The 24675-nt window shown below is 37.8% G+C and overlaps 1 protein-coding gene and 1 long non-coding RNA gene across 14 annotated transcripts in view; one reads left to right on the top strand and one right to left on the bottom strand.

The window, feature by feature from the left end:
• Positions 1-1113: 1113 nt before the first annotated feature.
• Positions 1114-24380, top strand: LOC111194065 (uncharacterized). 2 transcript variants are annotated; one of them, XR_007423861.1, is made up of 5 exons: positions 1115-1614; positions 4077-4186; positions 21746-21894; positions 22865-23152; positions 24089-24380. It is a non-coding gene; the product is annotated as an uncharacterized LOC111194065 (long non-coding RNA). The 2 variants fall into 2 exon arrangements; XR_002650870.2 differs by lacking the exon at positions 24089-24380 and having other exon boundaries at positions 1114-1614; positions 22865-24010.
• The window catches only part of camta1a (calmodulin binding transcription activator 1a), a 636729-nt gene continuing 627486 nt past the window's right edge, over positions 15433-24675 (bottom strand). For 5 of the 12 annotated variants that reach the window (XM_049462994.1, XM_022676970.2, XM_049462999.1 and 2 more), the window contains 6 exons: positions 24378-24449; positions 23382-23402; positions 22909-23108; positions 21802-21876; positions 21252-21282; positions 15433-16189 (listed from right to left, as the gene is read on the bottom strand). In XM_049462994.1, the coding sequence (XP_049318951.1) occupies positions 16157-16189; positions 21252-21282; positions 21802-21876; positions 22909-23108; positions 23382-23402; positions 24378-24449 (432 nt within the window). In that variant the 3' untranslated portion in view covers positions 15433-16156. The remainder of the gene's footprint in view (positions 16190-21251; positions 21283-21801; positions 21877-22908; positions 23109-23381; positions 23403-24377; positions 24450-24675) is intronic. The other 7 variants (XM_049462995.1, XM_049462997.1, XM_049462998.1 and 4 more) reach the window with 5 other exon arrangements.

Below are 24675 nucleotides of genomic sequence, written 5' to 3'. Positions count from 1 at the left end.
TAGGTTAATTCACATTGATTTAGTATTATGGCCTTATAGGTATTGTAGTTTTATTATTAATTGTCTGAATTTGATTTTACTTACATTAAATATGTACAAATATACATTACATTTTTTTTGCCGCAGCTCTCCTATATACAAAGTGAACATCCATATACAAACCACGGTGCAATGCTACCAGTGTCCAGCAGGGGGCACAGTTGGGTTTACTATCACTGCCATAGACCACTATATACAGTAGCTCCCTAATCCCTCAACATGGTTTATTGTGTTTTAACCCATAAAAAAGCCCTGGCTAAAAAGTCCTTACTTCTGAAATAAATAGACAAATAAAGAAATAAGTCATAAAAATGATTAGGTAATATATAGCACATAATAAATACTGTGTTTCATGTAAATAGTAAAAAAAAAAAAAAAAAAAAAAAAAAAACAAATACAGAGAACTTATTTAATGTATATACAGCTCCGGATAAAAATTAAGAGACCACTTCAGTTTCTAAATCAGTTCATGCGATTTTGCTATTTATAGGTATATGTTCGTGTAAAATTATCATTGTTGTTTTATTCTAGAAACTATGGACAACATTTCTTCCAAATAGAAATATGGCCATTTAGAGCATTTATTTGCAGAAAATGAGAAATGGTTGAAATAACAAAAAAGATGCAGAGCTTTCACACCTCAAATAATGCAAAGAAAACAAGTTAATGTTCGTAAAGTTTTAAGAGTTAAAAAAATCAATATTTGGTGTAATAATAATAATAATAATAATAATAATAATAATAATAATAATAATAATAATAATAATAATTTTTAATCACAGTTTTCATGCACCTTGGCATGTTCTCCTCCACCAGTCTTACACACTGCTTTTGGATAACTTTATGTCACTCCCGGTGCAAAAAGCAGTTCAAGCAGTTCTGCTTGGTTTGTTAGCTTGAGATCATCCACCTTTCTCTTGGTTATATTCCAGAGATTTTCAATTTTAAAGTAAAATTAAAGAAACTCATAATTTTTAAGTGGTCTCTTATTTTTTCCAGCGCTATTTTATGTTCTAATACAGCAAGGCAGCTTAATGGCCATTAAGGGAGCTAGCTAGGCAGAATGAAGTGAGCAGGTGAAGGGGAGGAGTTGGAAATTGGAGGGAGCCCGAGGGGAAAAACAACGAGAGTGGAGGCAGCGGTGAAACGATAGTTAGCTTGTTAGCTATCTAGTTAAAGGAGAGGTAAAAGTTTACCTACTCGGTAAACAAAGCTCTCTAATGTTCTGACTGGTCGATAAACTGGGAATTATGAGGACACTGACGTTTAAACCGAAGAGCGCTTGTGTATATTATGTTTTTTAAAGAGTTTTCAAACCAAGTTCTGTTGGCTCATTAGCGTTAGCTTAGCCAGTCCCGCTAGCTAGCTAATTTATTAACCTAGCTACAGGTGTGTTTGCTCGCCTGCCGCATGTAAAGACCGATGTGTTGGATAAAACAAGCAAAATGACTGTTTCTTCTGAACTAGCTGGAAACAGAAGCTGTTAAACTTTTACTCAGATAGCGCTCAGAGTCTCCGAGCGGCTTTTAGGGGGAAAGCTCCAGTACGACACGCGCTCAGCGACGCCAACCTGAGGTAAGCTGACATTTATTTTTCGCTAACTTTATCTAAGCTGACATTTAAGTTTTGAGTCTCGGCTCAGGCCTGTAACGTTTGTATGTTTTGTCTTTTTTCTAACTTCATATTTTTGAGTGTTTAAAAAAACCGAGCCACATATTTAAGTTAGTTAACTTTACTAATGTTAACTAGCTAAAGCAAAGTAGCTATCGTCATAAAATTTAAGGTGGGATTTTCCTGTCGCTTACGAGTTTTGAGTTTACCCAACGTAAAGCTAAAATACGTGGTCATATCAAACCAAATGTGGCTTTAGAAATTTAAAGAATAATTCTACAAAAGGTACTATTTTATCAAATGTAATTGTATAACATAACATATTACGTTAAATTCCCTTTAAACAGAGTAAAGTTAAGCCAGCTATATAGCGCTAACTTTAGTTAGCTAGCGTTAACGTTAATTCTACATCAGGTGTAATTATGATAAATGCTAACCTAGGAAGCTAACAGTGGTAATTATTTAAAAGGTAAATGTTTATAGGTTAACATTAATTGGTGTATTTGCTGTTAAAACTGTAAGATAACTAACGTTAACTATCTAGTTATCTGTATAAAAGCTATCCAACGTAAGTTATAATCATTATTAGTGTAACTTAACATTAACTTACAGGTTCACACTGGGTATTTAGCTACACTTTGTGTATTTGTACAAAAAGCTCAAAGATACAAATTAAGATATAACTACATTGTTTCTCAGTGTATTGTACATATTGAAATGCTCATAACTATTATTATTGACTTAGACCTGCTAATTTGGTGTAAATTAACTTACAAAAAAATCCCACAAACTTTCACTACCAAACATCTAAGCTGGCTAACTAGCTAGTTTAGCCTAATAGTTTTAGTATACATATGTGGTAGTTGGCCTTCTTATTGTCTTACATTTGCGTTTATGAGTTGGGTAGCTACATTTAACAGTTAAAACACTCAGAATCTGTTTCTATATTAGCCATAGCTCTATAATTTGTGCCCATCACATTTTTATATTTATAAATTAGTAACGCTACCTGTTAATTAGCTATAGCTCACATTCATTCTCTGCACTGTTACATAAGCTATAGCTCATTCTCTCTACTGGTTTGTTCTGTTATTTGTTTATTGTTTATTTGTTTGTACTGAGCGGGTCAATCCGAGTAGGATGGGTTCCCCTGACTGAGTCTTGGTTCCTTCCTCTTAAAGGGAGTTTTTCCTTGTCACTGTGTGACCATAAAAATTGTCATCTCTGTGCTGCTGCTCTTAAGAGGCGTGGTCCTGTTTTTTCCTGTAAAGCTGCTTTGTGACAACTTTTGTTGTAAAAAAGCGCTATATAAATAAAATTGAATTGAATTAAATTGAAAATTTCGGGTCACAAACTGTGAGAACGGAAGAATACCAGAGTTCGTTTTGAGAGAATAAACCCAATTTAAGAATCTCGTCCGGGTTTTGTTTGACCACCAGATGGCGCTTCCGACTAAATGGATCCTTATGGAGAATTTGAGCAAAATCTTAATCTTAAAAATGATAAGTTTATAAACGATTGATAATTGTTATATTGAAAAAATGTGCTTATTTTTTTCCTACACTGTGTATTGATTGGTTGGTCAGCTGTTGGTGAGTGTTTAGAACTGGAGTTTAAAGCTTTTAAAAATGGTCTGCTGTAATGAAATTTGATGTGTATTTAATGTTAACTCAAATGTTCCTCACTCAAATTACACCCAGTTATAATAGTTTTTGTTTTTGATATATTTATTATTAGTTCATTGACTAGCTCTTCCTTCAACATATTAGATGGATCATTAACTGAAGCAGTTAATGCTTTAATAATATTTATGTATATTGAGAATAATAATGGGACAATACAGCTTCCTTGTGGTACTTCCAAATTTACATTCTTACTCTCTGTCAAACTTCCACTGTAGTAAATCTTTTGTAATGTTTCTGATTAGAATAGTTTAGGGTTTATGTATAGTCTGGTGGAAGCAATGGAGGTGAGCTTCTCCGCCAAGAGAGAGATGAATAAATCCAAGGTGATTTCCTAATCCCCAGTGTTCTTTATTGAATGTTCACAGAATGCAAACACATAGAAAAACTGTACAAAATGAAAACAGATGTGATTGAGAGTATTCTTAGCCTAACTGACTAGATATAGTAGTTCTGGATTAGGGCTATCTGACTTTACAACAGTCAGGGGAGGATTACAGTTGCCCTGCTGTCTAAAACCCAACCTTTCTGTAGCAAAATCCTTAAAAAACCCATTCGTTCAGTCCTTTCCCCTTTTAAAGATGTAGCCCCACCCCTAAGCAATTGGACGCTACCATTATTACAGACTATGGGTAATTACAATGACTGATAATTACTCAACACTAAAATATCACTATTAGTTTAAATATGTACATTGCACAACTGTAATACATTTACAAATCTTGTTTTTACCCTTTCCCACAGGTTCCCGGAGCAGCTCAGATCCCCCCCCCTCTCCACCAGTTAACCGAGGGCTCTTCCATCAGAGAGCTGGAGAGCTGGAAGACCACCAGTCTCCTAAGGAACAGGTTCAGGTAAGATTATTTTCTCATTGTTAAATCAACACTACACAATGTATATAATAGTGTCCCAAAGTACATTGGTGAATGCCTACTGACATCACACCTTCTGAATCCTATCAAAAATACTTTTAAACCAAGCTATTACATTCAAATTCATCCCATAACAAACTAGTTCCTCCAACAACAGCTCATCAAATGCTACACTGAGATCTAAAAGAACTGCTTAGACTAACTTATGGTTATTTTAACCTAGGCCTGGACAATAATTCGATATCGGTATTTATCGCGATAAGAAATGTTTCAATAACGGTGATATCACTTTTGTGGTATATCGATATGTATTATGTACAGAATCTGTCACGGACAGGCGTTTTTTACTGGCGTCAGCTCGCCGCAGAGCCAAACACATTCAGCCCCCATAGCTGTGCTACCTCAGTGCGTGATGACGCAATCACACAGGCACGTAGCCAGATAGGCTAGGCTAGGCTAGGTTAGGTTCAGGTCCGCTCCGCTACGCATCTAAAATGTCTCGAAACGGAGCCGGGACGAGCGGATCCAAGGCTAGGGTAGACTCGGTTCGGTCAGCCGCTGTTTCGCTCGCCCATCCGCGCGTCCGCTCGCTCATCCGCGGCTCCGCTGGCCCAGCCGCGGGTCCGCTCGCTCATCCGCGCCTCCGCTCGCTCATCCGCGGCTCCGCTCGCCCAGCCGCGCCTCCGCTCGCTCATCCGCGGCTCCGCTCGCCCAGCCGCGGGTCCGCTCGCTCATCCGCGCCTCCGCTCGCTCATCCGCGGCTCCGCTGGCCCAGCCGCGGGTCCGCTCGCTCATCCGCGCCTCCGCTCGCTCATCCGCGCCTCCGCTCGCTCATCCGCGCCTCCGCTCGCTCATCCGCGCCTCCGCTCGCTCATCCGCGGCTCCGCTCGCCCAGCCGCGCCTCCGCTCGCTCATCCGCGGCTCCGCTCGCCCAGCCGCGGGTCCGCTCGCTTGCCGCTTTGCTGCAAATTGTGCCGGTGAGTGGAGCCGACAAGCAGCGTAACGTTAATACATCTAATCTGTTCCACCACCTCAAGCAACTCCACTACATACAATATTTTCCTTATACTGACTGAAGCACTTTAATAGATTATGTTGAAACTAAGTTATTTAAAGTTTATGAATCCTTTAGGTTTGTTTATTTGACGTGGATATCATGTTGAATACCTCTTGTATTCTGGCTGAAGCACTTTAATAGATTATGTTGTCACTAAGTTATTTATAGTTGAAAAATCCTATAGGTTTGTTTATTTGACGGGAAAATCTTGTTGCTTTTATGTATATAAAGGCTTCTTGTATTATATATCCTAGTTGAACACTTTTGTTTTAATCTGTTAAATTTGTTTACAATGAATAAGAAGCTCTGCCTCTGTTGTCATTTAAAGTTATTTTTATTTGTAATAGTTATATAGGCTTATGTTTGGCAGGGATGTCATGTTATTATTTTGCTATATGCAAATAAAATTGAGCATTGATTTATTTTGACTACTTTTATTTCTAAAGTATTAAAGTTTTTGTGAAAGGAGGTTTCAAAGACTTAAAAAACATTTTCATACAGTAGTAGGTACAGATTTCCATTAGATAGATTGATACAAAAAGTGCAAATACACAGTTAAATAATAATTTAAATTTGCAGTGCAAGCTGCAGAGATTGCAGGGATTCTTTTTCTGAGGCCTTCAAAGTATTTATCGATATCGAAATTATATCGTATCGACCGAAATTTAAGGAATATATCGTGATATAAATTTTGGCCATATCGTCCAGCACTATTTTAACCAATCCTCATTCACCTGAATTAATGCCATGACTGTTGAATGTTCTCCTAAAAACATGCCAAGAGTTAGTAAGATTGTTGTCAGATAAGTAATTTAGCATTTTTTATGTCATTATGTTTTCTAATAGTGTGCCCAAGACTGGTAGTAAGCCTTCATATTTAATGTTCGGTCAATTTAAAGAACATTTGCTGTTCTTTCTCGTTAGCATGTCCGTTTTTACAACAGCAGTTTCTCACTTTTATAAGTTGACTCTCTTATACTTGAGCATGATTGTTTGCCATTAAGTTTGTTAATAAAATAATAATTTACATATTCAGCAATTGATTAAGGTTTAGTTAAAAATTATCACATTCTCCTTCCTACCCAATATACTATTCATTCTTCCATAGTTACTTCTCATTGTTACCGCAATTGCTCCAACTCTATTTTCATAATTTTTCATCTTTTATAAAGTTTACAAGCATAATTTCTTAATTAACAATGTACCTTCCAAAGTTAAGTACAGCCATCTTTTATGGCATATATATATATATATATATATATATATATATATATATTACCTTATTTCTTTGGACTATGATGTTTTTTTTTTTTTTGTGTTTGTTTTCATCGAACATCTATGCAGCCTTTGTTTTTCTCCTGTGGACTTTTTTTAGTGTTGTAAGTTTATCTAAATATGTCTAAACCTGGATCTGGCTTCTAAACTTCTACAGATTTTAATAAGTCTGTCTAATATAAACTGTCAGTATGTTTGTCTTGTAATAACTTGTGGTGCTGCTTTTGGAACCTTGGTTTTACTTGTTATTGCCAACAAGTTATGATAACTAACCAACTGGTGCATCGGTGCACAGATTTTTTACATTGCTTCATTTGTTATCGTTCTTTTTGTTAGTTTTACATCTTGTTTTACGTAATATGCTTAATGTATATAACCACCTCTTTTTAATTGGACAAGACACTGATAACCAGTCAATGTTTTTCACCAAGGTCATTTATTTCCTTTTGTTCATCTAATATTTTGTTATTTACTGTCCGCACTAGGTGGTCGGTAGCATATTCTACAAGCACAGGCTGAATGTGAAGTAGTTGAATTTGCTTCTTGTTCATTAAAAGACAAATTAGTTCTATGCTTTACAGCAGAATGTGCCTTGATGTAAGTTATAGCCCCTCCACCATATTTGTTCTTGTCTTTTCTATAAATATTAAACCTTTGTATTGCTAATTCCCCATCAGCAAAAGTACTATCTAGGTGTGTTTCTGACATAGCTTGAGATCACATACTTCATATATTATGGTTTTCTATGTTTAGCCTACTTTTTGGTTGTTTATTTTTGAAAGGCATTTTATGTTTACTTTCATGATTGTTTTACATCATCTATGTAATGGACTGCTTAGTTATACCCATTGTTTATTTAGGCTTATGTTCTTGTACACTGCGTGTTCTATGTATTACTATAGAATTTATTATTTTATTTTTTATTTATTTATGTTTTTAGAGGGAGGATGGTCTACTAGTTTGCCATATCTGAGATATGCCACTTCCCCTCTTTCTCTTGTGGCTTTTATGGCTGGAAAAAGTTTCTTCTTTTTTACTGGACAACTTCGGTGTATTCCTTACTAATGTATATGCAGACCTGCACAAATGTATGCATTTTGTGTAAATGGTGCGCATTTTGGCTTATTAGTATGTTTGTTTGATTGCATGTTCTAAAGTATGCATATTGTTTGGTCTCACATTTCGCCATGTCATCCCAAGTTGTAAGTTTGTGTACTCATATTGTTTCAGGGTTGGCAGGTATGCATATGTTGCTCTCCTTTTAGATTTTTGGAATTTGCTAAGGCTGTTGATTCGTCTATCTTAGAAATCTCATTACTTTTTAACATATTCATTGATTCAGTGGCGGTTTAACATTCACAATTTACAAAAAAAAAAAAAAAAGACAAGTACTTTACCTTACTTAAGCAGAAATTTTGGTTATTTATATTATTATTTATTATTATTACCTTACTTGACAGTCCCTTATCCTCTTGGATGCCTGCTGCAGCTTTTTGTACAGCAATAAATAACGTTTGTAGGCTCTTCTCTCTTCCTCTATAGTTTAGAAAATGTAATTTGGAACAGTTTAGGACATTGTGTGTGAGCAAAAGAACAGCCAAATATGTAGTTGAATATCTGATTAATATCAAACTTCACAGGCATTCTCAATGTCAGGAGGACCAACTTAGTCTTTATTAGTGCTGTAACAATACATCGATCTGTATCGATGCATCGATACAACTATGAACGATACGATGCATCGATTTGACGTAAAAACATCGATGCATGTGTTTTTCACGTGCGTTTAACCGGTTACTGCAGAAGCTCCGTCTTGCGGGTCGCCGGCGGGCCCGTTCTGACTATGTAAAGTAGAATGCTTCAAAGCGTCAAATATTCTAAACAGAGCGACCAACTAACCAACTCATATTCTTTAGTACTAATTTAACTACCTGCATGCAAATTTACAGCCATCTACATGAAACCAGTCGCCAGAAATCTCCAACTGAAAACAGCCTGTTTTTTTTTTTTACATTGTTTACATGGGGAACACGCCTCCCCAACAAAATAGCCTTATAAAATATTATTAGTATGTAAAATAACATCAGATTATATTATAAAAAAATCACTATCACAGCATCCACAGTACAGCATTGAACCGCAGATAAAATATTCAAAAGGTCCTTTATTCCCCTGCTCACTTCTCCTCACACACATGCATTTAGTTTCAGCGCAACTGCAACGTAATTTCTCAGTTCTCAGTTTTTACGTAAAGTTGTACGTGAATCCAAAGCTAAGGGTGTCTTCTTCTAGATTCTGTGGTTTTTATTGGTCCACAAACAACTACTTTTCTTGAGTGATCGTCTTTTGAACCAATGGCGTGAGTGCTGGATCACGTGGGTGTCCAATCAAATCAGGTCACAGCCATTCTTCAGAAGGCTTCTCCTGGAGAGATTTTGAACACTTTGGAGACGCCTGGTGGACACCTAATATAATGCAGTGTAACTTTGCTTTGTGATATAAATTACAACTACTAAATCAGGAAATGTAGAGCATGATTGACTATTCCTCACCAACATCCATACACGCATTGTAAACTCCAAATATAACAGGTGCTTTTTTTTATTTTTTTTTATTTTACGTTTTCTTCTGCATTTGATGTTCTCAAATGGAACCTAAATAATGGAAATTAAAGTCTTGAAGTGAGTTATTGTTTTGCCCCCAACTGTCTACTTCAAATTAAGCCCTGAATGGTCATTGTGCTATATGTAAAACTTAAGATATTCATTGTTATATCGTAGTATTGCAAATCGCATAAAAATGAGCATAAAATTGGATCTGCAGTAAGAGGTTTAAATATTGCATTGTTCTGCTCTGTGTTATTCTCCGCCTATTCTCCGTTACTCTCCACTGCTGTTTGCCGAGCACATGTTTGAGTTAAGAGTTACACAATGCAGGAGCCCTCAGCAAGTCGTATCGTATCGTATCATATCGCATCGTATCGTGACATAATTTGAGGTATCGTACGTTATCGCATCGTTGACTAAAATAATCGTATCGTATCGTATCGTAATGAATCTTGTGATTTACACCCCTAGTCTTTATACACAGAGGATTAATGCTATATTTGTTACAGAGTACTTGGGATGTCCTGTTCAGTCTTTTGCTTCCTCAGTCATTTGATTTTGAGTATCTGCCGATACAGAATCCTGATCTGATACTTTGGAAATACAGTAAAAAAAAAAATAAGAAGACATCTGTACTGTATTCTCTCTCACCTGCTCCTTCTATCTCTTTATCTCTCCCACTCTCTCTCCCTCTTGCCCGCTCCCTCCATCCCCCACTCTCCTACCCACACGCTTTCTGGTCTGCTCTCTCACCTGCTTAGTCTCTCTCTCTCTCTCTCTCTCTCTCTCTCTCTCAATCTCTTGCTTTGTTTTTATCTCTCTCTTACTTTCTTGCCAGTTGAGTCTTTTTCTCGCCCGCTCTGTCTCTTTCTTGCCCGTTGTCTCTCTCGTCTATCTATCTATCTATCTATCTATCTATCTATCTATCTATCTATCTATCTATCTATCTATCTATCTATCTATCTATCTATCTATCTATCTATCACTTGCTCTCTCTTGCCAGTGCCGTCTCTCACTTGCTCTCTCTACCTAGTTCTGTCTCTTGCCTGCTCTCTCGCTTGCCCACCCACTTCGTCTCTCACTCCTCTTTCACTCTCTTTCTCGCCCGCTCCGTCTCTCTTACCAGTTTTGTCTCTTTCTCTCACACGCTACATATCTCTCAGCTGCTCTCACTCTCTTACCAGTTCTGTCTTTCTCTCTCTCTCTCACGCTCTCTCACGCTACATCTCGCCCACCTGCTTTGTCTCTCTCTCGCCCGCCATATCTCTTCGTGTCTCTCTATTCTGCCCGCTCTGTCTCTCTCTCCCCTGCTCAGTCTTTTTCTCACTTGCTTTCTCGTACCAGTTCCGTCTCTCTCTTGCCCACCCACATCGTCTCTCCCTCCTCTTTCTCTCTATTTCTCACCCGCTCCGTTTCTCTTACCAGTTCTGTGTCTCTCTCTCACACGCTACATCTCTCTCGCCTCTCACCCGCTTACCAGTTCTGTCTCTCTTTCTCTCACACGCTACACCTCGCCCGCCTGCTCTGTCTCTCTCTCAACCACTCCACCATTGTCTCTCACACACTCTTTCTGTCATGTGCTAATGTGCATATTTCTGTGTATTTTCAGACTTAACAATTATGCTACAGGAAACGTTACCCCCATGTCTGATTTTAAAACCTGTAACAAGTAAAAAGTATGTAGTTTCATGTCTGCTCATCTCTTAATGTTACAGACAGAACATTAAGGGAGCACAAGTATGCTCTATTTGTTCCTGCTGTCATAAAAACTTAGAGAAAATGACAACTCAGAGTAATTTTCCCCCTTTTATTATTTTACAGCAGAAAGAATATAAAGCATTCAGAAAACATCTTTCATATTTTAAGGGCAATTCAAAACATTTTGCATGGCTTCAGCAGCTGAGTTCTCTTTTTTTAACATATCCATCGATTCAGTGACGGTTTTACATGCACAAATACAAAAATAAAACTTACAAACTAGGGAAGGGGAGAAAGAAATACAAATCAATTGTCTTACACAAATTAAAATGAAAAATCATAAATAAATAAACAGCTGAACAAATTGGAGGGGAGGGAAGGAAAAAGGCTACATAACAGGGAAAGACAGAGAAAGACAGCTAGAGAGGAGAGAAAAAGATATCTAACACTAGTTATACATGCAAAGTGTCAAGGGCCCCAGTAGCCTGGAATAAAAGCAGGGCCACTATTTTTCTGGGTTTTTGGAAGTGATGAAAACGTGCAGATCCGTAAAAGGGTGTCCTATAAACTGCTGTCCATAAACTAGGCCTACTGAACGCTAATCTCGCAATAGCCTGCTGGCATTTTGCATAATTAGTTGAAAGTCAACTGCATTGTGCCCAATTGTTGTTGTTTTTTTAGTTGTCTCCATTAGGTCTGCAGGTCTCGACTTCGTAAGACATGTTTATTGCTCTGTGTCCACAAATGGAGAACTTTGTGGGACGGATTTGGACTCTTATCTCTGTGTGCCTTCTTGAGTGTGGGTGCAGCTAACAGAAGAGTAGGAAAGGTAGTTTCGGTAATGACAAAAAACGTGACAAAGTAGAAGCTAGAAATCCTGGCTAGGTACCTGTGAGCTGAGCTTTAGGCCTAGCATGACTACAGACCATGTTCTGAGGAGGTCAGTTTTGCTTTTCAGGTGCTTAGATGAGGTCTCTCAGGTAACCTGCTCATGGGTGGGAAACATGGACTTGGTAGGTTCCAGTGTACAACCCAGATGGGCCCCGTGTTTTACCCTTAATCCTGGTCAGAATTGGGCCCTTGAATCCCACATTCCCATCTAGTCCCATCACTGACCCTGATTGGCATCCATATGTAGGACCAACATGGACATTCATGCCCCCATGAGCATGCTATGTGGGAGACACTGCTAACTGCTTACTGTGTCCATGGTCCAGCATGCTAAAATTCCTCAAGCCTGTTTCTAAACTGTAAAGTAAAAATCACAGAAAAGATCAGATCAGTGCTGCTGTATTACGTATTTACGCTGTAATTTTGTTCGTACAATATGTATTGTCTATCAATGGCAGTGTTTCGGTCTGAAATGTTATCAAGCATATACAAGGACTGTAGCATACCTAGCTATTAGCATTCTATTTAGCTTTCTGCTACCAGAGACGCCAATCTCTCTCTACTAATGTGGGATTGAAAACGGATGAAAAGCCACTTTGATGGGTTCTTTTCTGTTTTTTAGGTACAGTGGTCTTTTTTTAAGTCTATGGTACAACAAATTAGCCCATGTGGTAAAAATGAACAGCATGAAAAGAATCAAAATCACAGTAATTTGATCAAGACTGGCTCTGGCTCTTATTATTTTATTAGCCCCCCAGTAAGCAGCAGCTGATTCTCCAGTGACCTGCTCCACTTCCCCCTCTCCCTAGTTTTTGGCACCCTGAGTAAAAATACAAAAGTGAGGCTAACTCTTTCACTACCCTAGGAGATTTACTCAAGAGGTCGCAGGTTCTGGCTGCCCGCGAGTGCAACGAACACCCCGGCATGTTTAGCTTAGGTATGGACACGGCACTGTTGCGTGCATGTGTGCAAGTGGATGTGGTGAAGATATGAAGAGAGTTTTGACCAGTTGAAGTGACCCGAAATCTAGTAATAGAGGTAAAGATAAAGAATGGATGAAACTGAAGTGAATTTTAATGCAGAACTCAATCAGAAAACCTTGTTTGAGAAACATCTGTGAATATTGATAGATAGGTGCCCATGGATCGACTTCGCTGTAGATCTCTCATCTGCCATTCATTTTGAGGCCCCTCGCCGTCCTTCAAGGTTTCTATATGAGTTACTAAACCAACATTGTTGCCTTACAGAACATTATTTCTTCAACAAGTCTGACTACCTGACTACCGAATCTACAAAAAGAAGCATGCTTTGGGTGCGCTTTAACCACCCTGTTATCTATGTTTCCCATGCAAGCATAATAAGAAGACCTTCTCAGGTTGCTGCAGCAGTGCAATAGCCGACAACCAATTAAACTGCTTCTGGAATAAGTGGATGCAAGGCAATGACCACAGGACTTTGGGTGAAGTCCTTATGGTTTCGACTGGCAGTTCCAATAGGCTTCAAGTGATCAAACCGGGCATACAAGTGTAAAACAAACAAACAAACGAAAAAAAAACAGGGTTTAAAAAGAGGGACAAAAAACATGATCAGGTAAAGGAACCTCTAATATGCTGGAGAATGGAGTTACCTTTACATTCCATTTACCCAAGACGCCATTCATTCATTGCTCAACATTTTTCCAATTTGTCCATTTTTTTGTACATAACATGCTGACTGAAATTTGCTGCATTTAACGTATGTACATATGATTAGGCACTTCCCACATGTACACATAACAATAAATCTCCAACAAACAGGTTCAAACAAATGCAAACTATACAGCTCACATAATACTGAAACAACATTTAAACAATGTTTTAAAGAACTGAAATACATACTAAAATAAATACAAAATAAATACAAAAATGCACCAAATATTTAATTATTAAAAAAGACAGACTATTCAGGTGTTTCCTTGTATTATTATTATATTCTTATTTTATTATATCCTGGAATTTATGTCCTGATCTGACTTCCAAGCTCTATTTAGTCTAGTTAGAAGGGTAGATTTCTCCTCCAAAGCTGCTGGAACATGTGAAGCGAGCTACTTTAGTGCCTAATTGTGCAAACCACTGCCCTGGCTCCAAGCCAGAGTTGAATAATGGCCAAACCTGTTGACCTTTGCCTGTCGGTCCCAATGATCCTGCCATGCTGTGACTTTTAGCACCGATGTTGTTTGTCTACACATTCAAAGACCATTGCTTGTGTTTCAGCATTTAAAAAGGGAGCATAGATTAGACCATAATCACTATCAGATCACAACCAGACAGCAGCACTACTTCATATTCTTAGTGTTTCAATGATTTCAGTGTTGAGGTTAATCAACAGTTAATTTCTAATCAGTATGGAATTTTATGCACCCATGATTGAAAACAAACATATGTAGATTATTCCGATTTACATTACAGAACACAGTAAAACGGGCTATGAGTGGGAGACTTAAAGGCTACGTATCAATCACATCCTTTACCCTCTGTGGCACTTTACTCCGCCCGCGTTCACTGGTCAGTGGTGATGAGATGATTATGGTAGCTAATGTTAGTCCTACTGAGTGTATGATTATCTGTTCAGCAAAGATGAACTTAATAATTGTTCTTAAGCAGTAGCATTCACATTACTTGGCACCAATGGCGAAAAAGACTCTTGGTAGCCCAATAAAACAAACTGATGTAAACATAACCTTTTTTTGTCTAATGATAATGCTGTTTTTCTTCTACCTCATAAGTACGGTATTGTTCATATTTGCAGTAAGGTCATGCTTCAGCAAAATGTTCTTCTCAAGAACATTCAAAAGTAAAATAAAATACTCTTATAGTGAAAGTTTTACAGAGCATAGCCACTAATGCTTCTTTGTCTTTTTTTCCATTTTGTAAATCTTTTTTTTTTGTTCTTGTATCTTTGATTTTCATGCACATAGCTCATCTTTGTCCCAGGTATTTACAATATATACAAAACAATACAACCATACTTATTAGGCATTCAAACAAAACTATACAAATATTCAGATTTCAACTCTGACCTGTTTTGACCCCTTAGAATGAATAAAATAATATATTTCTAAAATACAATCCCGTTCAGATAAATGTTTTGCTTCCCATTACTGTACCAGCAACCCTCTTTATGTACAGAAACCGCTCCATTGTCAAAAATATGGATTTGTCTAACCCCTTGCTATGGGGTTAGCTTAGGGACCCTACAGAGAATCTCTAAGATATCAAGGCAATGTATGTGATCTTCCCTTCAGAGGCATAAAGAGCCTGTGAAGTTGGCTTCAACAGAACAAGAGCATCATCAATGACTATTAAAAGAACATCAGGCATTTTTAACCCCAACAAAAAAAATTACACAATCAAGGCAACAAAAAATCCAAAATCCATAGTGACTCAGCCAATAGAAATAGCATTTCGTGTCTCCATTACATTCATGGAGATAAAAAAAAAAGCAAATAGAAGAACACGGACCTAATGTTTTCAATGTTTTGCCTCGAGGCATATTGGTTTTTATATTTGCACTGATTTTGCTTGTTAAGACTTGCTGACTTGGACAGAGCTGAGTCCAGTACTGAAGCTCAGCACTGAGCCAATTCAAGCACAGATCACAACAAAATCAAAGAAAAACAAAACCCTACATAAATGTTAATACTATTAATTCTCTCCCCCCCCCCCCCCCCCCCATTTTACCTCAATCAAACCTATAGATCAAAATGTCACCCATACATGCTCTCCTACATTCATAGGTTGTCCCATCTATTCAGCAATATGATGGGCTGCAGCTGTGTGGTACAGATTTTAGGGAGATTTTTACTAATGTATGCTTATGAACTGAACAATGTGCAGAAGATGGAACAATGGATTACCAACCATATTTCTCTTTTGGTAACAACTTTGCTCACCAATTTCTCTCTTTTTTTTCACAATGAAATTCAATTCGAGCCAGGTCCTGCCAGGTTTCTGTATTGATTCCATATTTTCATATTTTTCCCAAATGTCTCATCACTCTTTCTTCCGTGGTTCCTTCAGCTGATTCAGTCCATTTCCAGGGTACTTTCCCAGCAAAACGTTTTTTTTTTTTTTATGCACTCCAAACCAAAACAGTTCAGTCATGAAAAAAGTGCAAAAAATGCCAAGAAGCAAATGTTCTTCCTCCAGTTAAGTTGACTCTTTCCCTCATAAAAGAAATACAGAAGGAAGAAATATGAAAAAAATGCTGTTGTATAGTAGCAGGAGTCAGTAGTACTGTATAGATAAGAGATGCAGTCTTCTCGCTGAATTCTTTTACTTTTTTTGTAGCATTTTTTCCTCTTGTAAAACGTCTGGTTGAAACAGAAAAACACGAAAAAAGTCTGGAGAGTGATGTCACATTGTGAGGGGGCTCTTCTGGATACTCTCATGTTCCCTGGCCTTTCTCAATTCGCTCACTCTGTATATAAAAAAAAAGGACACAGCAGGGTTAGTAAACCCAGTGGACAACAGAAATTATTTACAACATGAGATGGTCAGTAGGTGGCTATTTTTGCATCCACAGCAATCCCAGTGTGATACTCAAATTTGTGTTTTCTCTTGTTTTTGACATGTGACGTGCGATAAAATAACCTGAATGGGCAAAAAAAAAAGCCAAAATATAAAAAGCTGCCTAATTGTTACTTTATACTCCCCTGTACTTCCTGTATTACTATATACTCCCTTATACTAATCTACACTTCCTGTACTACCCATGCTCCTCATATTAATCTTACATACGCCTATATTTCCTATTTTATTCCTCTATACCTTCCTGTATTACCATATACTCTCTAGACTACCCTAAACATCCTTTACTCCCCTCTACTACTCTTTAATCTCTAATAATGTACTACACTTCCTTACATTACTCTTACATACTCCCCTATACTTTCTGTATTACCATATACTATTCTATACTCCTCAGATTTCCTTTACTACCCCATACTACTCTATACTCCCTACACTTCCCTGTATTTTTTTTAATCTATACTCCTGTTATCTGTATTACCCTATATAACCCAATACCTTATGTATTAGTATTTACTTATTTCATTAATATTTTCCCTTGTACTGCAAGCTTGTAAGGCCTGTGTATCCCGATACCTTGGTCAGTCATCACACTTGTTTTAAATGTCAGGGTCCTCAGAATTCTACCAATGAAGTGTGGAGCTACTTTGAGTTTGTTAATGGTGTAAAAATAGTAAATTCCTTGCATTGGTAAGGCTATGCCTTAACACTAGCATTGTAAGCCTACTGGGAGCATCAGCTAAAAGCACTGTATTTTGGAATGCTAGGGGAGAACAGAGTTGGACTATTTGACAAACGTTTGTACTTGTTATCATGTTTAACTACACCCGAAGTCCATTTCACTCCAGATTTCTCCTTTAAGAAACATACAGACTCACATCTGTTTCAACAGTGAAGCATCAATCATCTCCATGTCCGATCTTGTCTGAAGTGTCCTCCTTATTCTAGCTCTATCTCTAGTGTATGCAAACCCTTTTTGAACTTGTCCCATTTCTTTTATAGTCTCACCTTGCAAGTTTTATCCCTAACCTGATATAGAGCAAACAGCTTAAAATAGTCTGCATGCTTTATTGGATTTATAAATTCAAAAGGGGAAACATCACAGTTTTCTTACTCACAGACAGATAGAGCTATCAAAGATGACAGTGCTCTGTAGAAGTCAGTTCCCTCAGATCACAAACTCCTCTAATCATCTGCATCATTTATTACATTAGGGGAAAACTCAACATAGCAATCACACCCAGTCTATACAGTCAAAACATCACAAACTTCTCAGGAATCACTCATTATAACAAAATAAGGATGCTAGCAAACATGACCAGCAGTTCATTCTGTACATCCCTCAGTAATAACAGCATTCTCAGCATGCCTGTAATTCAGAGAGCAAGGCCTGTGGTCATCTCCCATCATGCAACACAGGTAACACTGAACAACCTTTTACTTTTTATTAGGGCGGTCACAATTACTTTATTACAAAATTGAGTGATTAAAATGTACCTCTTTTATAAATATTCACTTCTGCAGTCACATGAGGATGCATATGTGCCTATTTAAAGCTAAGTTTATATATATATATATATATATATATATATATATATATATATATATATATATATATATATATATATATATATATATATATATATACACAGTTGAGGACGATATTATTAGCCCCCTTACAAAATAGTCCTTGTTTTCTAAGGATTTTCCAAGTGATATTAACCAGAGCAAAATAAACTAAACACAGCTTTTTTAGACATCGTAGTTTTATTTTGGATGCTTACACTATATTGTATTCCACTCAGAAATGAAGATATTACACAAAACACAAAAACTATCAGGGTCAAAATTATTAGCCCCCCACATCCTAATAGTTAATTGTGTATCCTTTTTGCTGGATTACTTCCTGCAGACGTTTGTTGTAGTTTACAACAAGTCTCTCACACTTCATTTGAGGAATCCTGGCCCATTCTTCTTTGGCAAATCTCTCAAGTTCCTCTAGATTCAATGGTTGTCTTGCATGGACATTTTTCTTTAGGTCACCCCACAGATTTTCTATTGGATTTAAGTCAGGGCTTTGTGCAGGCCATTCAATGACATTCACTTTGGTCATCTGGAGATAGTTCTTCACCAGGAGGGATGTGTGTTTAGGATCATTGTCATGTTGGAAAATGAAGTGACGTCTCAGACCCAGTTTCACAGCTGACTGCTTAAGGTTCTCTTTCAAAATAGTCACATATTTTTCTTTATTCATGATTCCATCCACCTTGATAAGATTTCCAGTTCCAGATGCACTGAAGCATCCCCATAGCACAATACTCCCACCACCATGCTTCACTGTGGGGATGGTGTTCTTTGGGTTGAATGCCTGTCCTTTTTTTCTCCAAACATAAGCAGTGTCCCTGTGGCCAAAGAGCTCTAGTTTAGTCTCATCAGGCCATAAGACACGCTTCCAGTATGAATAATTTTTCTCCAGGTTGTCCCGAGCATACTTAAGTCTTGCTTGAAGGTGCCTCTTCCTCAAAAGTGGAGTTTTTCTTGGTCTGCACGCTCGCAGCTCATTCCTGTGCAGAGCTCTAGTGATGGTCTTCTTAGAGACTATGATTCCCGATGTGGCCAAGTCATTTGCCAGTGCCTTGGAAGTTAATCTGGGGTCTCTAGACACATTTCTCACTAGTATTCTTTCCAGTCTCTCTGAAATCTTTCTCTTTCTACCTCTGCCAGGCTTGTTCTGCACTGTGTTGCTGTCTTTGAATCTCTGAATGATGCCTCTCACTCCAGTTCTTGACACTTGGAAACGCTTGGATATCTGTGTTTATCCCTCTCCTGCTTTGTGTGCATCAATAATTATTTTTCTCAGGTCCAAACTGATTTCCTTTGTTTTTGGCATGTTGCTTCCTCAACTGCCAGCTCCATAATGAGGCTTTTATACCATGTTTTAACTTAAATGAGTTAATTAACTTAACTTAATTGAGTGCAGTCATCTGTTTCACCTGATCACCTTTATGCACATCACCTGAGAAGGTAAAGCACATCACTGCACAAAAGTGGCTTGTGTGATGACTTAATAAATGTTAATTTCTTAAAGGGGGCTAATAATAATGTCCCTGGTCATTTTAGCTTATTCTTACATAATAATATTTTGGTGCACAAATATAAATATTTTGGTCCTTCTAATGAAAAATTGTATGTTCAGAAATGCTCTGTTAGAACTGCCTTGCTCTGCTAAAAAGGATCTTGCCAGAATCTTGAGGAGACTTAAAATTTCATAGGGGGGCTAATAATATCGTCCTCAACTGTGTGTATATATATATATATATATATATATATATATATATATATATATATATATATATATATATATATATATATAACTGTAAAAAGTTCCAGGTAACAATTAAAAAAAATATAAAAAATATATCAATACATTTAAATAAAAATTGAGTCACGCTGAAATGCAGAATCCAGCTCTCCCAGCACTGTCTGGTGCGTTTGCTCTCCTAGGTGCGCGGTGGATGTCACCAATAGGTGGCACAGCTCTTTCATGTCTTTTGCATAGTATTGCGATTATATACAGAGTCTTTTGTTTGTAACTGTTTACTTTTTTGGCTATTTTAAAACATTCATTGCTCAATTAACCATCAAATTAATTGAAACAGTAATTTAGTACTAATACATTGGATAGTGACAGCCCTACTCCTTATCTGCCTTTTCCCCATAACACACAAAAAGAGGCAGTCGTTTTTCAGTTTAAAAATGTTGTGGCTTTTTTAGTGTGGCAGTGTCACTGTGGTTAGTTTACAGCAAGTTGCTGTATTTTTCCTCTCATTCAGAGCTTTTCAATCCATCTGTCCAGTCGGCAGCCGTCATGCAAGCAGGCATCAAGCAACAGTGAGAGAGGGGAGAGATACAGAGAGAAAGAGAAAAGGAGAGGACAGGAATAAGAGTGTGATGTCTTTAGGCAATGATTCGGGCGCCCTCGAACAAATGACTTATTGCTGTTTTTTTTTGGTGAGAGGTAGTAAACAGTTTCTGTGGCTAATCTAACAAACATTCTAAAATGCAGTGGAACTAAAATAAATAAAATGTTTAGTGTGTCTATAATGCTCTGATCTGGTGTTGCAGCTCGTGGCATTGGCAATATTGTGTGCGTTAAAGGAAAAATATTACACTTCAATTTTGGATAATGATAGTATTATAAATTCTGCCGCATCACAGAAATGCATGGAAGGTGACCCAAGAATACTTTTGAACTTGTTGCCTTCTGCCAACAACTGAAAGACTTAAAACGGTAATTTGATTTTAGCTGACTCTACCCTTAGCTCAAATTTTAATGCTTAAAAAAAAGGGAGGAGTAGTTTGGAAGAAGCACTGGGTGATGTATGGGTTTAGGGGCGGGGCAGAAGGAAGAGCTGCGCTGCAAATGGTTGGACGTCACCAGGGGTCGGGATTATTGATTGACTGAAATTGCATATTGTGAGTGCTATATGGGAGGATGTTTCTGTGGACATTGGTAGATAAACACAGTTAAACCCACGAGGACGCTACTGAGTGAGAAATGACTGTAATAAGTGTTTTTTTTTAAAGGTTAGAAAAGGTTTATAAAATGTTTAAGCTCGATCATGTTAATACTTCAAAGCATATTAATGAAAAAAATTGGTTCAGGGCCTCTTTAAACTAAACAGTTTCATTTTATTTTGTGTCTTTTCTTTTATTAAAAAGAAGCCAGAATTATGCTTAAGATTTGCTGAAATTATTTTTTAATGTTTTACTACTTCCCAAAAAAAAATTCTATTTGTCATTTGGTCAAGGATGCCCAAACCTATGTACAAACTGTATATGACAGAAAGAATGGAGAGAGGCAGGTGTCAGGTGTATAGCTAGAAATAAGAGGAAAGGAAAAATACATGGAGAGAAAAAGAAACAAACTGGGTTGCTGAGGCTGCACTCACCCGCTTGTACAGTCTATGGTCCATCAAGGGGCTTCGCATTAACAGCAAAACAACACCACATAGCTATTAGCACACAGAATGCAGGGGGGAGGGGGAGGCAAGGGAAAGAGCCTAACAGAGGAAGGAATAGGGTGGGCTCCGACCCTTATTTGAAACCTTCACAACAGACCATTAAAAAAAGGAAAACTCCAGCATGTTTAACCTGATCTATTGGCAAATGTGTAAGTGTAGATCAGCAGACAGAAAATTTAGCTGAAAAGTGCTAGTGTTCCTTTAATATGATTTCTACCTGACATACTAACAAGCCCCACTGTTGTATATTGGTCAGTCATCTATACAGGTAGTAGTGTACATTAGCATTAAATAATGTCGAATCATGCAGTCAATGTGCTAGTTTATTTAGTCATCCTGTTGTGCTACACTGGCTGATGTTGACACAATGAGGACTGTGGAGATAATGCATTATTATTTGTGTGTGTGTGTGTATATGTCAGTGTCAGTCACGTGCAGGGTGCTGCCACTAGGGGTCAGTGTGAGAGAGGAAGATTACCTGTGGCGGCAGCGGCGCAGGAAACGCATAATCTTGCGGGCGGCCTGGTCCTGTCTCTTAGTGAGCAAACTACTTCTGAAACAGCACAAAACGGTAATGCATTCAATTAAAGACATTATTATAATATTAGATATTATAATAATTAAGTATTATAATATATATTTGTTAAATAAATTAAATAATAAATGTATTTAGTAATTCATTTTATTTATATGTATTTCCAATATGCAATTGTCTTTATATACAACACACAGGATGTATGTAGTTAAGGCTTCATGCCAACTACATAGACCTTTTAATAAACACTCACAAACTATATATATATAATTTGAAGCTTGCTAAAATAAACCTGTATATAGAGTCACTGTTGTGAATTTTGATGCCATGTTCAGAATATATATTAAATTTTATAGAGTTTATAAAACTTACACTGACATGCCACAGAGCTTGGAACAGGAGCTAGTACTGTGTCCCTGGACTTTTGCCAAATCTCATAGAATATGAAGAACACTGCACTGGCCTGCAGGATGTGTGTAGGGAATCCTAATGCTAATCACCACCCCACTGTACTGTCCCACTGGGGGTGTTTTAAGTTTAGTTTTTATGTTAAATGCCCACCCATCTTCAGAAATGAAATGTCAAATCTATCTGAAATCTACTATCAGGTCTAACTCCCCAACTATGATAGTTCACATTGCCTTGTCAAGAGCTTGCTGGTCAGTGTTCAACCTCACTAACAAGATAACACCTCACAACTTGTACAGCCATGGGCATTTCCAAGCTGTCCCCTGACTTGATGTTTAATTTACAAACTGCATAAGTCATACATCTCATGACTTTTGACGTCAGGGTATGTTGTTGGTTGTATTTATGAAAACTATTACTAATATGTCCTTTTCTACTTGTAGCTAAACAGTTGACATGGATTGAATGCTTACAAACCTCACATTACATTTGCTGAGTCTATACTTCTGACTTCTGAGCCTATTACTTTAAGTATATAAAAAAATCAATCATGTAAGTCCTAATGATTAGTCACTTAATTCATGTGTATTGTGTGTAGGAACAAGACAAAAGAAAAATAATGACTGCAGTGGCTAGGGCTACCTGAGTTTGTGCTGCACCAGGGCGGAGGCGGAGCTGCGTCTGTGGGGCCGGAGCCGGCGGAACTCTCTGTAGCTGCGGTAGTATTGCTGGATCAGCACGGCCGCCCGCCGACTCTGCTGGAACTTCTTCTGCTCGTGATAACTCCGGAACTTACTCTGGATAAGGATGGCGGCCTGCGTCATCTTCTTATAAAGTGCATACTGTCACACAGCAGAGGGACGCAGAGTCAGGGCTGAGAGCCAAAGTGAATTTTCCACACAGAACAGCATAAACAGAGAGCACTTAAGTTGTAATGTAAACTAGAAAGTTTTGATTAAATTTAAATTACAGTATAGAAATGAATTTAACTTTGCTATGATACAGATTAATTTTTCATAAATAAAATGGTCTTAATGCAGCTGTTATACCACTTGCCGGTTTTACAGACTTTTTACACAAAGCTTCTAGTGTCTTCTTAAACAGGGATGTGTTACCTTCAAGGCTATCCATGTTAGCTTGGAAAAGAAGAGAAGATTGATGTAAGATTAGATACAGAATGACTGGAGGCTATTAGGCATGCTGGTTCAGGGTGTGGGATAGATGGAAGTGATATGAACGAGCTCTTGTGGGAAAGGTAACAAATTTGTCATGGTCATGAAAAAACCTTGAAATTTTACCTTCAGTTAAAATGAAAAATTGGGGGAAAAAAAACGTTCCTGATAAATGGACCAATAGTAATACTCCAAATCTAGGTTGAGGGGTTTCTTTCACCAGGTATGTTTTTTTTTTTTTTTTGCATGACAGAAACAAAAAGGACTCGTAAGTAGCCCTAAAAACAATTCTTTGACTTGTAACCATAGTACCCCTGTCATGTAAGAGAAAGAAAAAAAGTAGTTGTTTGAGTGTTTATGTTGATCCATATATATCTTTTTTTTCATAATATAAAGAACAACTTGTATGATTAGGGACCTATGCAATATATACTTCTAAAATCCCCTAATTCTGTTTCAGATTTTTAGTTTTGGCATTTATGTCTGAATAGAATAAAATGAAATTAAATCTAATTCTGTCTACCGCGTTCTTCACATCGCAGAAATCCTAGAGCCCTACATATTTAAATTATTGTTTATAAAAAAAAACAAAAATGGACATGTATGGCAGTCACTATATATTTAACATTGTTGCTTTTCTGTTTCAACAGACTGCACCTGCACTGTCCACTGTGGGTGGTATCACCTTCAATTGTCATACTGCCACTTCACGACTTTTGGCATGCGTTGACATCTCGTTATCCATCATAGATAACAAGAAAAAAAAATGGAAATGACACAAATGGTCCTGAAGAAAAACCTAACACTGCAAAATCCCTCAGACATGCTGTACGTACATCTTTCCAGTGTACTCTTCACTCAGGCCTGTCTAGTACACCTGACAGGCAGCAGTGACACTGCCAAAATCTGTCTGAGAATATGTCAATCCAGAGTGCCTACCTGTTTGTACTTCCTGTAACAGCGCTGGATGACAGCGGCTGCTACTTCCTGCTGCTCACGCAGTGGGCGTCCCTGTAGGAGAGGAGAGTGGGAGATTAGAGAGGGGGCCAAACATCCTGCCCCCCCGCCAGAGACCGGGACAGCACCAGCCACCAGGAGACACTGACAGGAGATGAGAGAGAGAAAGTGAATGGAAGAGGAAGTGAGAAGGTGAGAGAAAAGCAGGTGTAGTGGGGGGGAAAAGGGCATGAAGCTGGCCACAACTCGCTTCCCCGTAACCCCCCCCCCCCACTCTGCC

The sequence above is a fragment of the Astyanax mexicanus genome, chromosome 13 (genome assembly GCF_023375975.1).
Source record: "Astyanax mexicanus isolate ESR-SI-001 chromosome 13, AstMex3_surface, whole genome shotgun sequence".
NCBI classification, from domain to species: Eukaryota; Metazoa; Chordata; class Actinopteri; order Characiformes; family Acestrorhamphidae; genus Astyanax; species Astyanax mexicanus.
The sequence above is the reverse complement of the archived record's forward strand: the minus strand, read 5'-3'. Positions and strand labels throughout refer to the sequence as shown.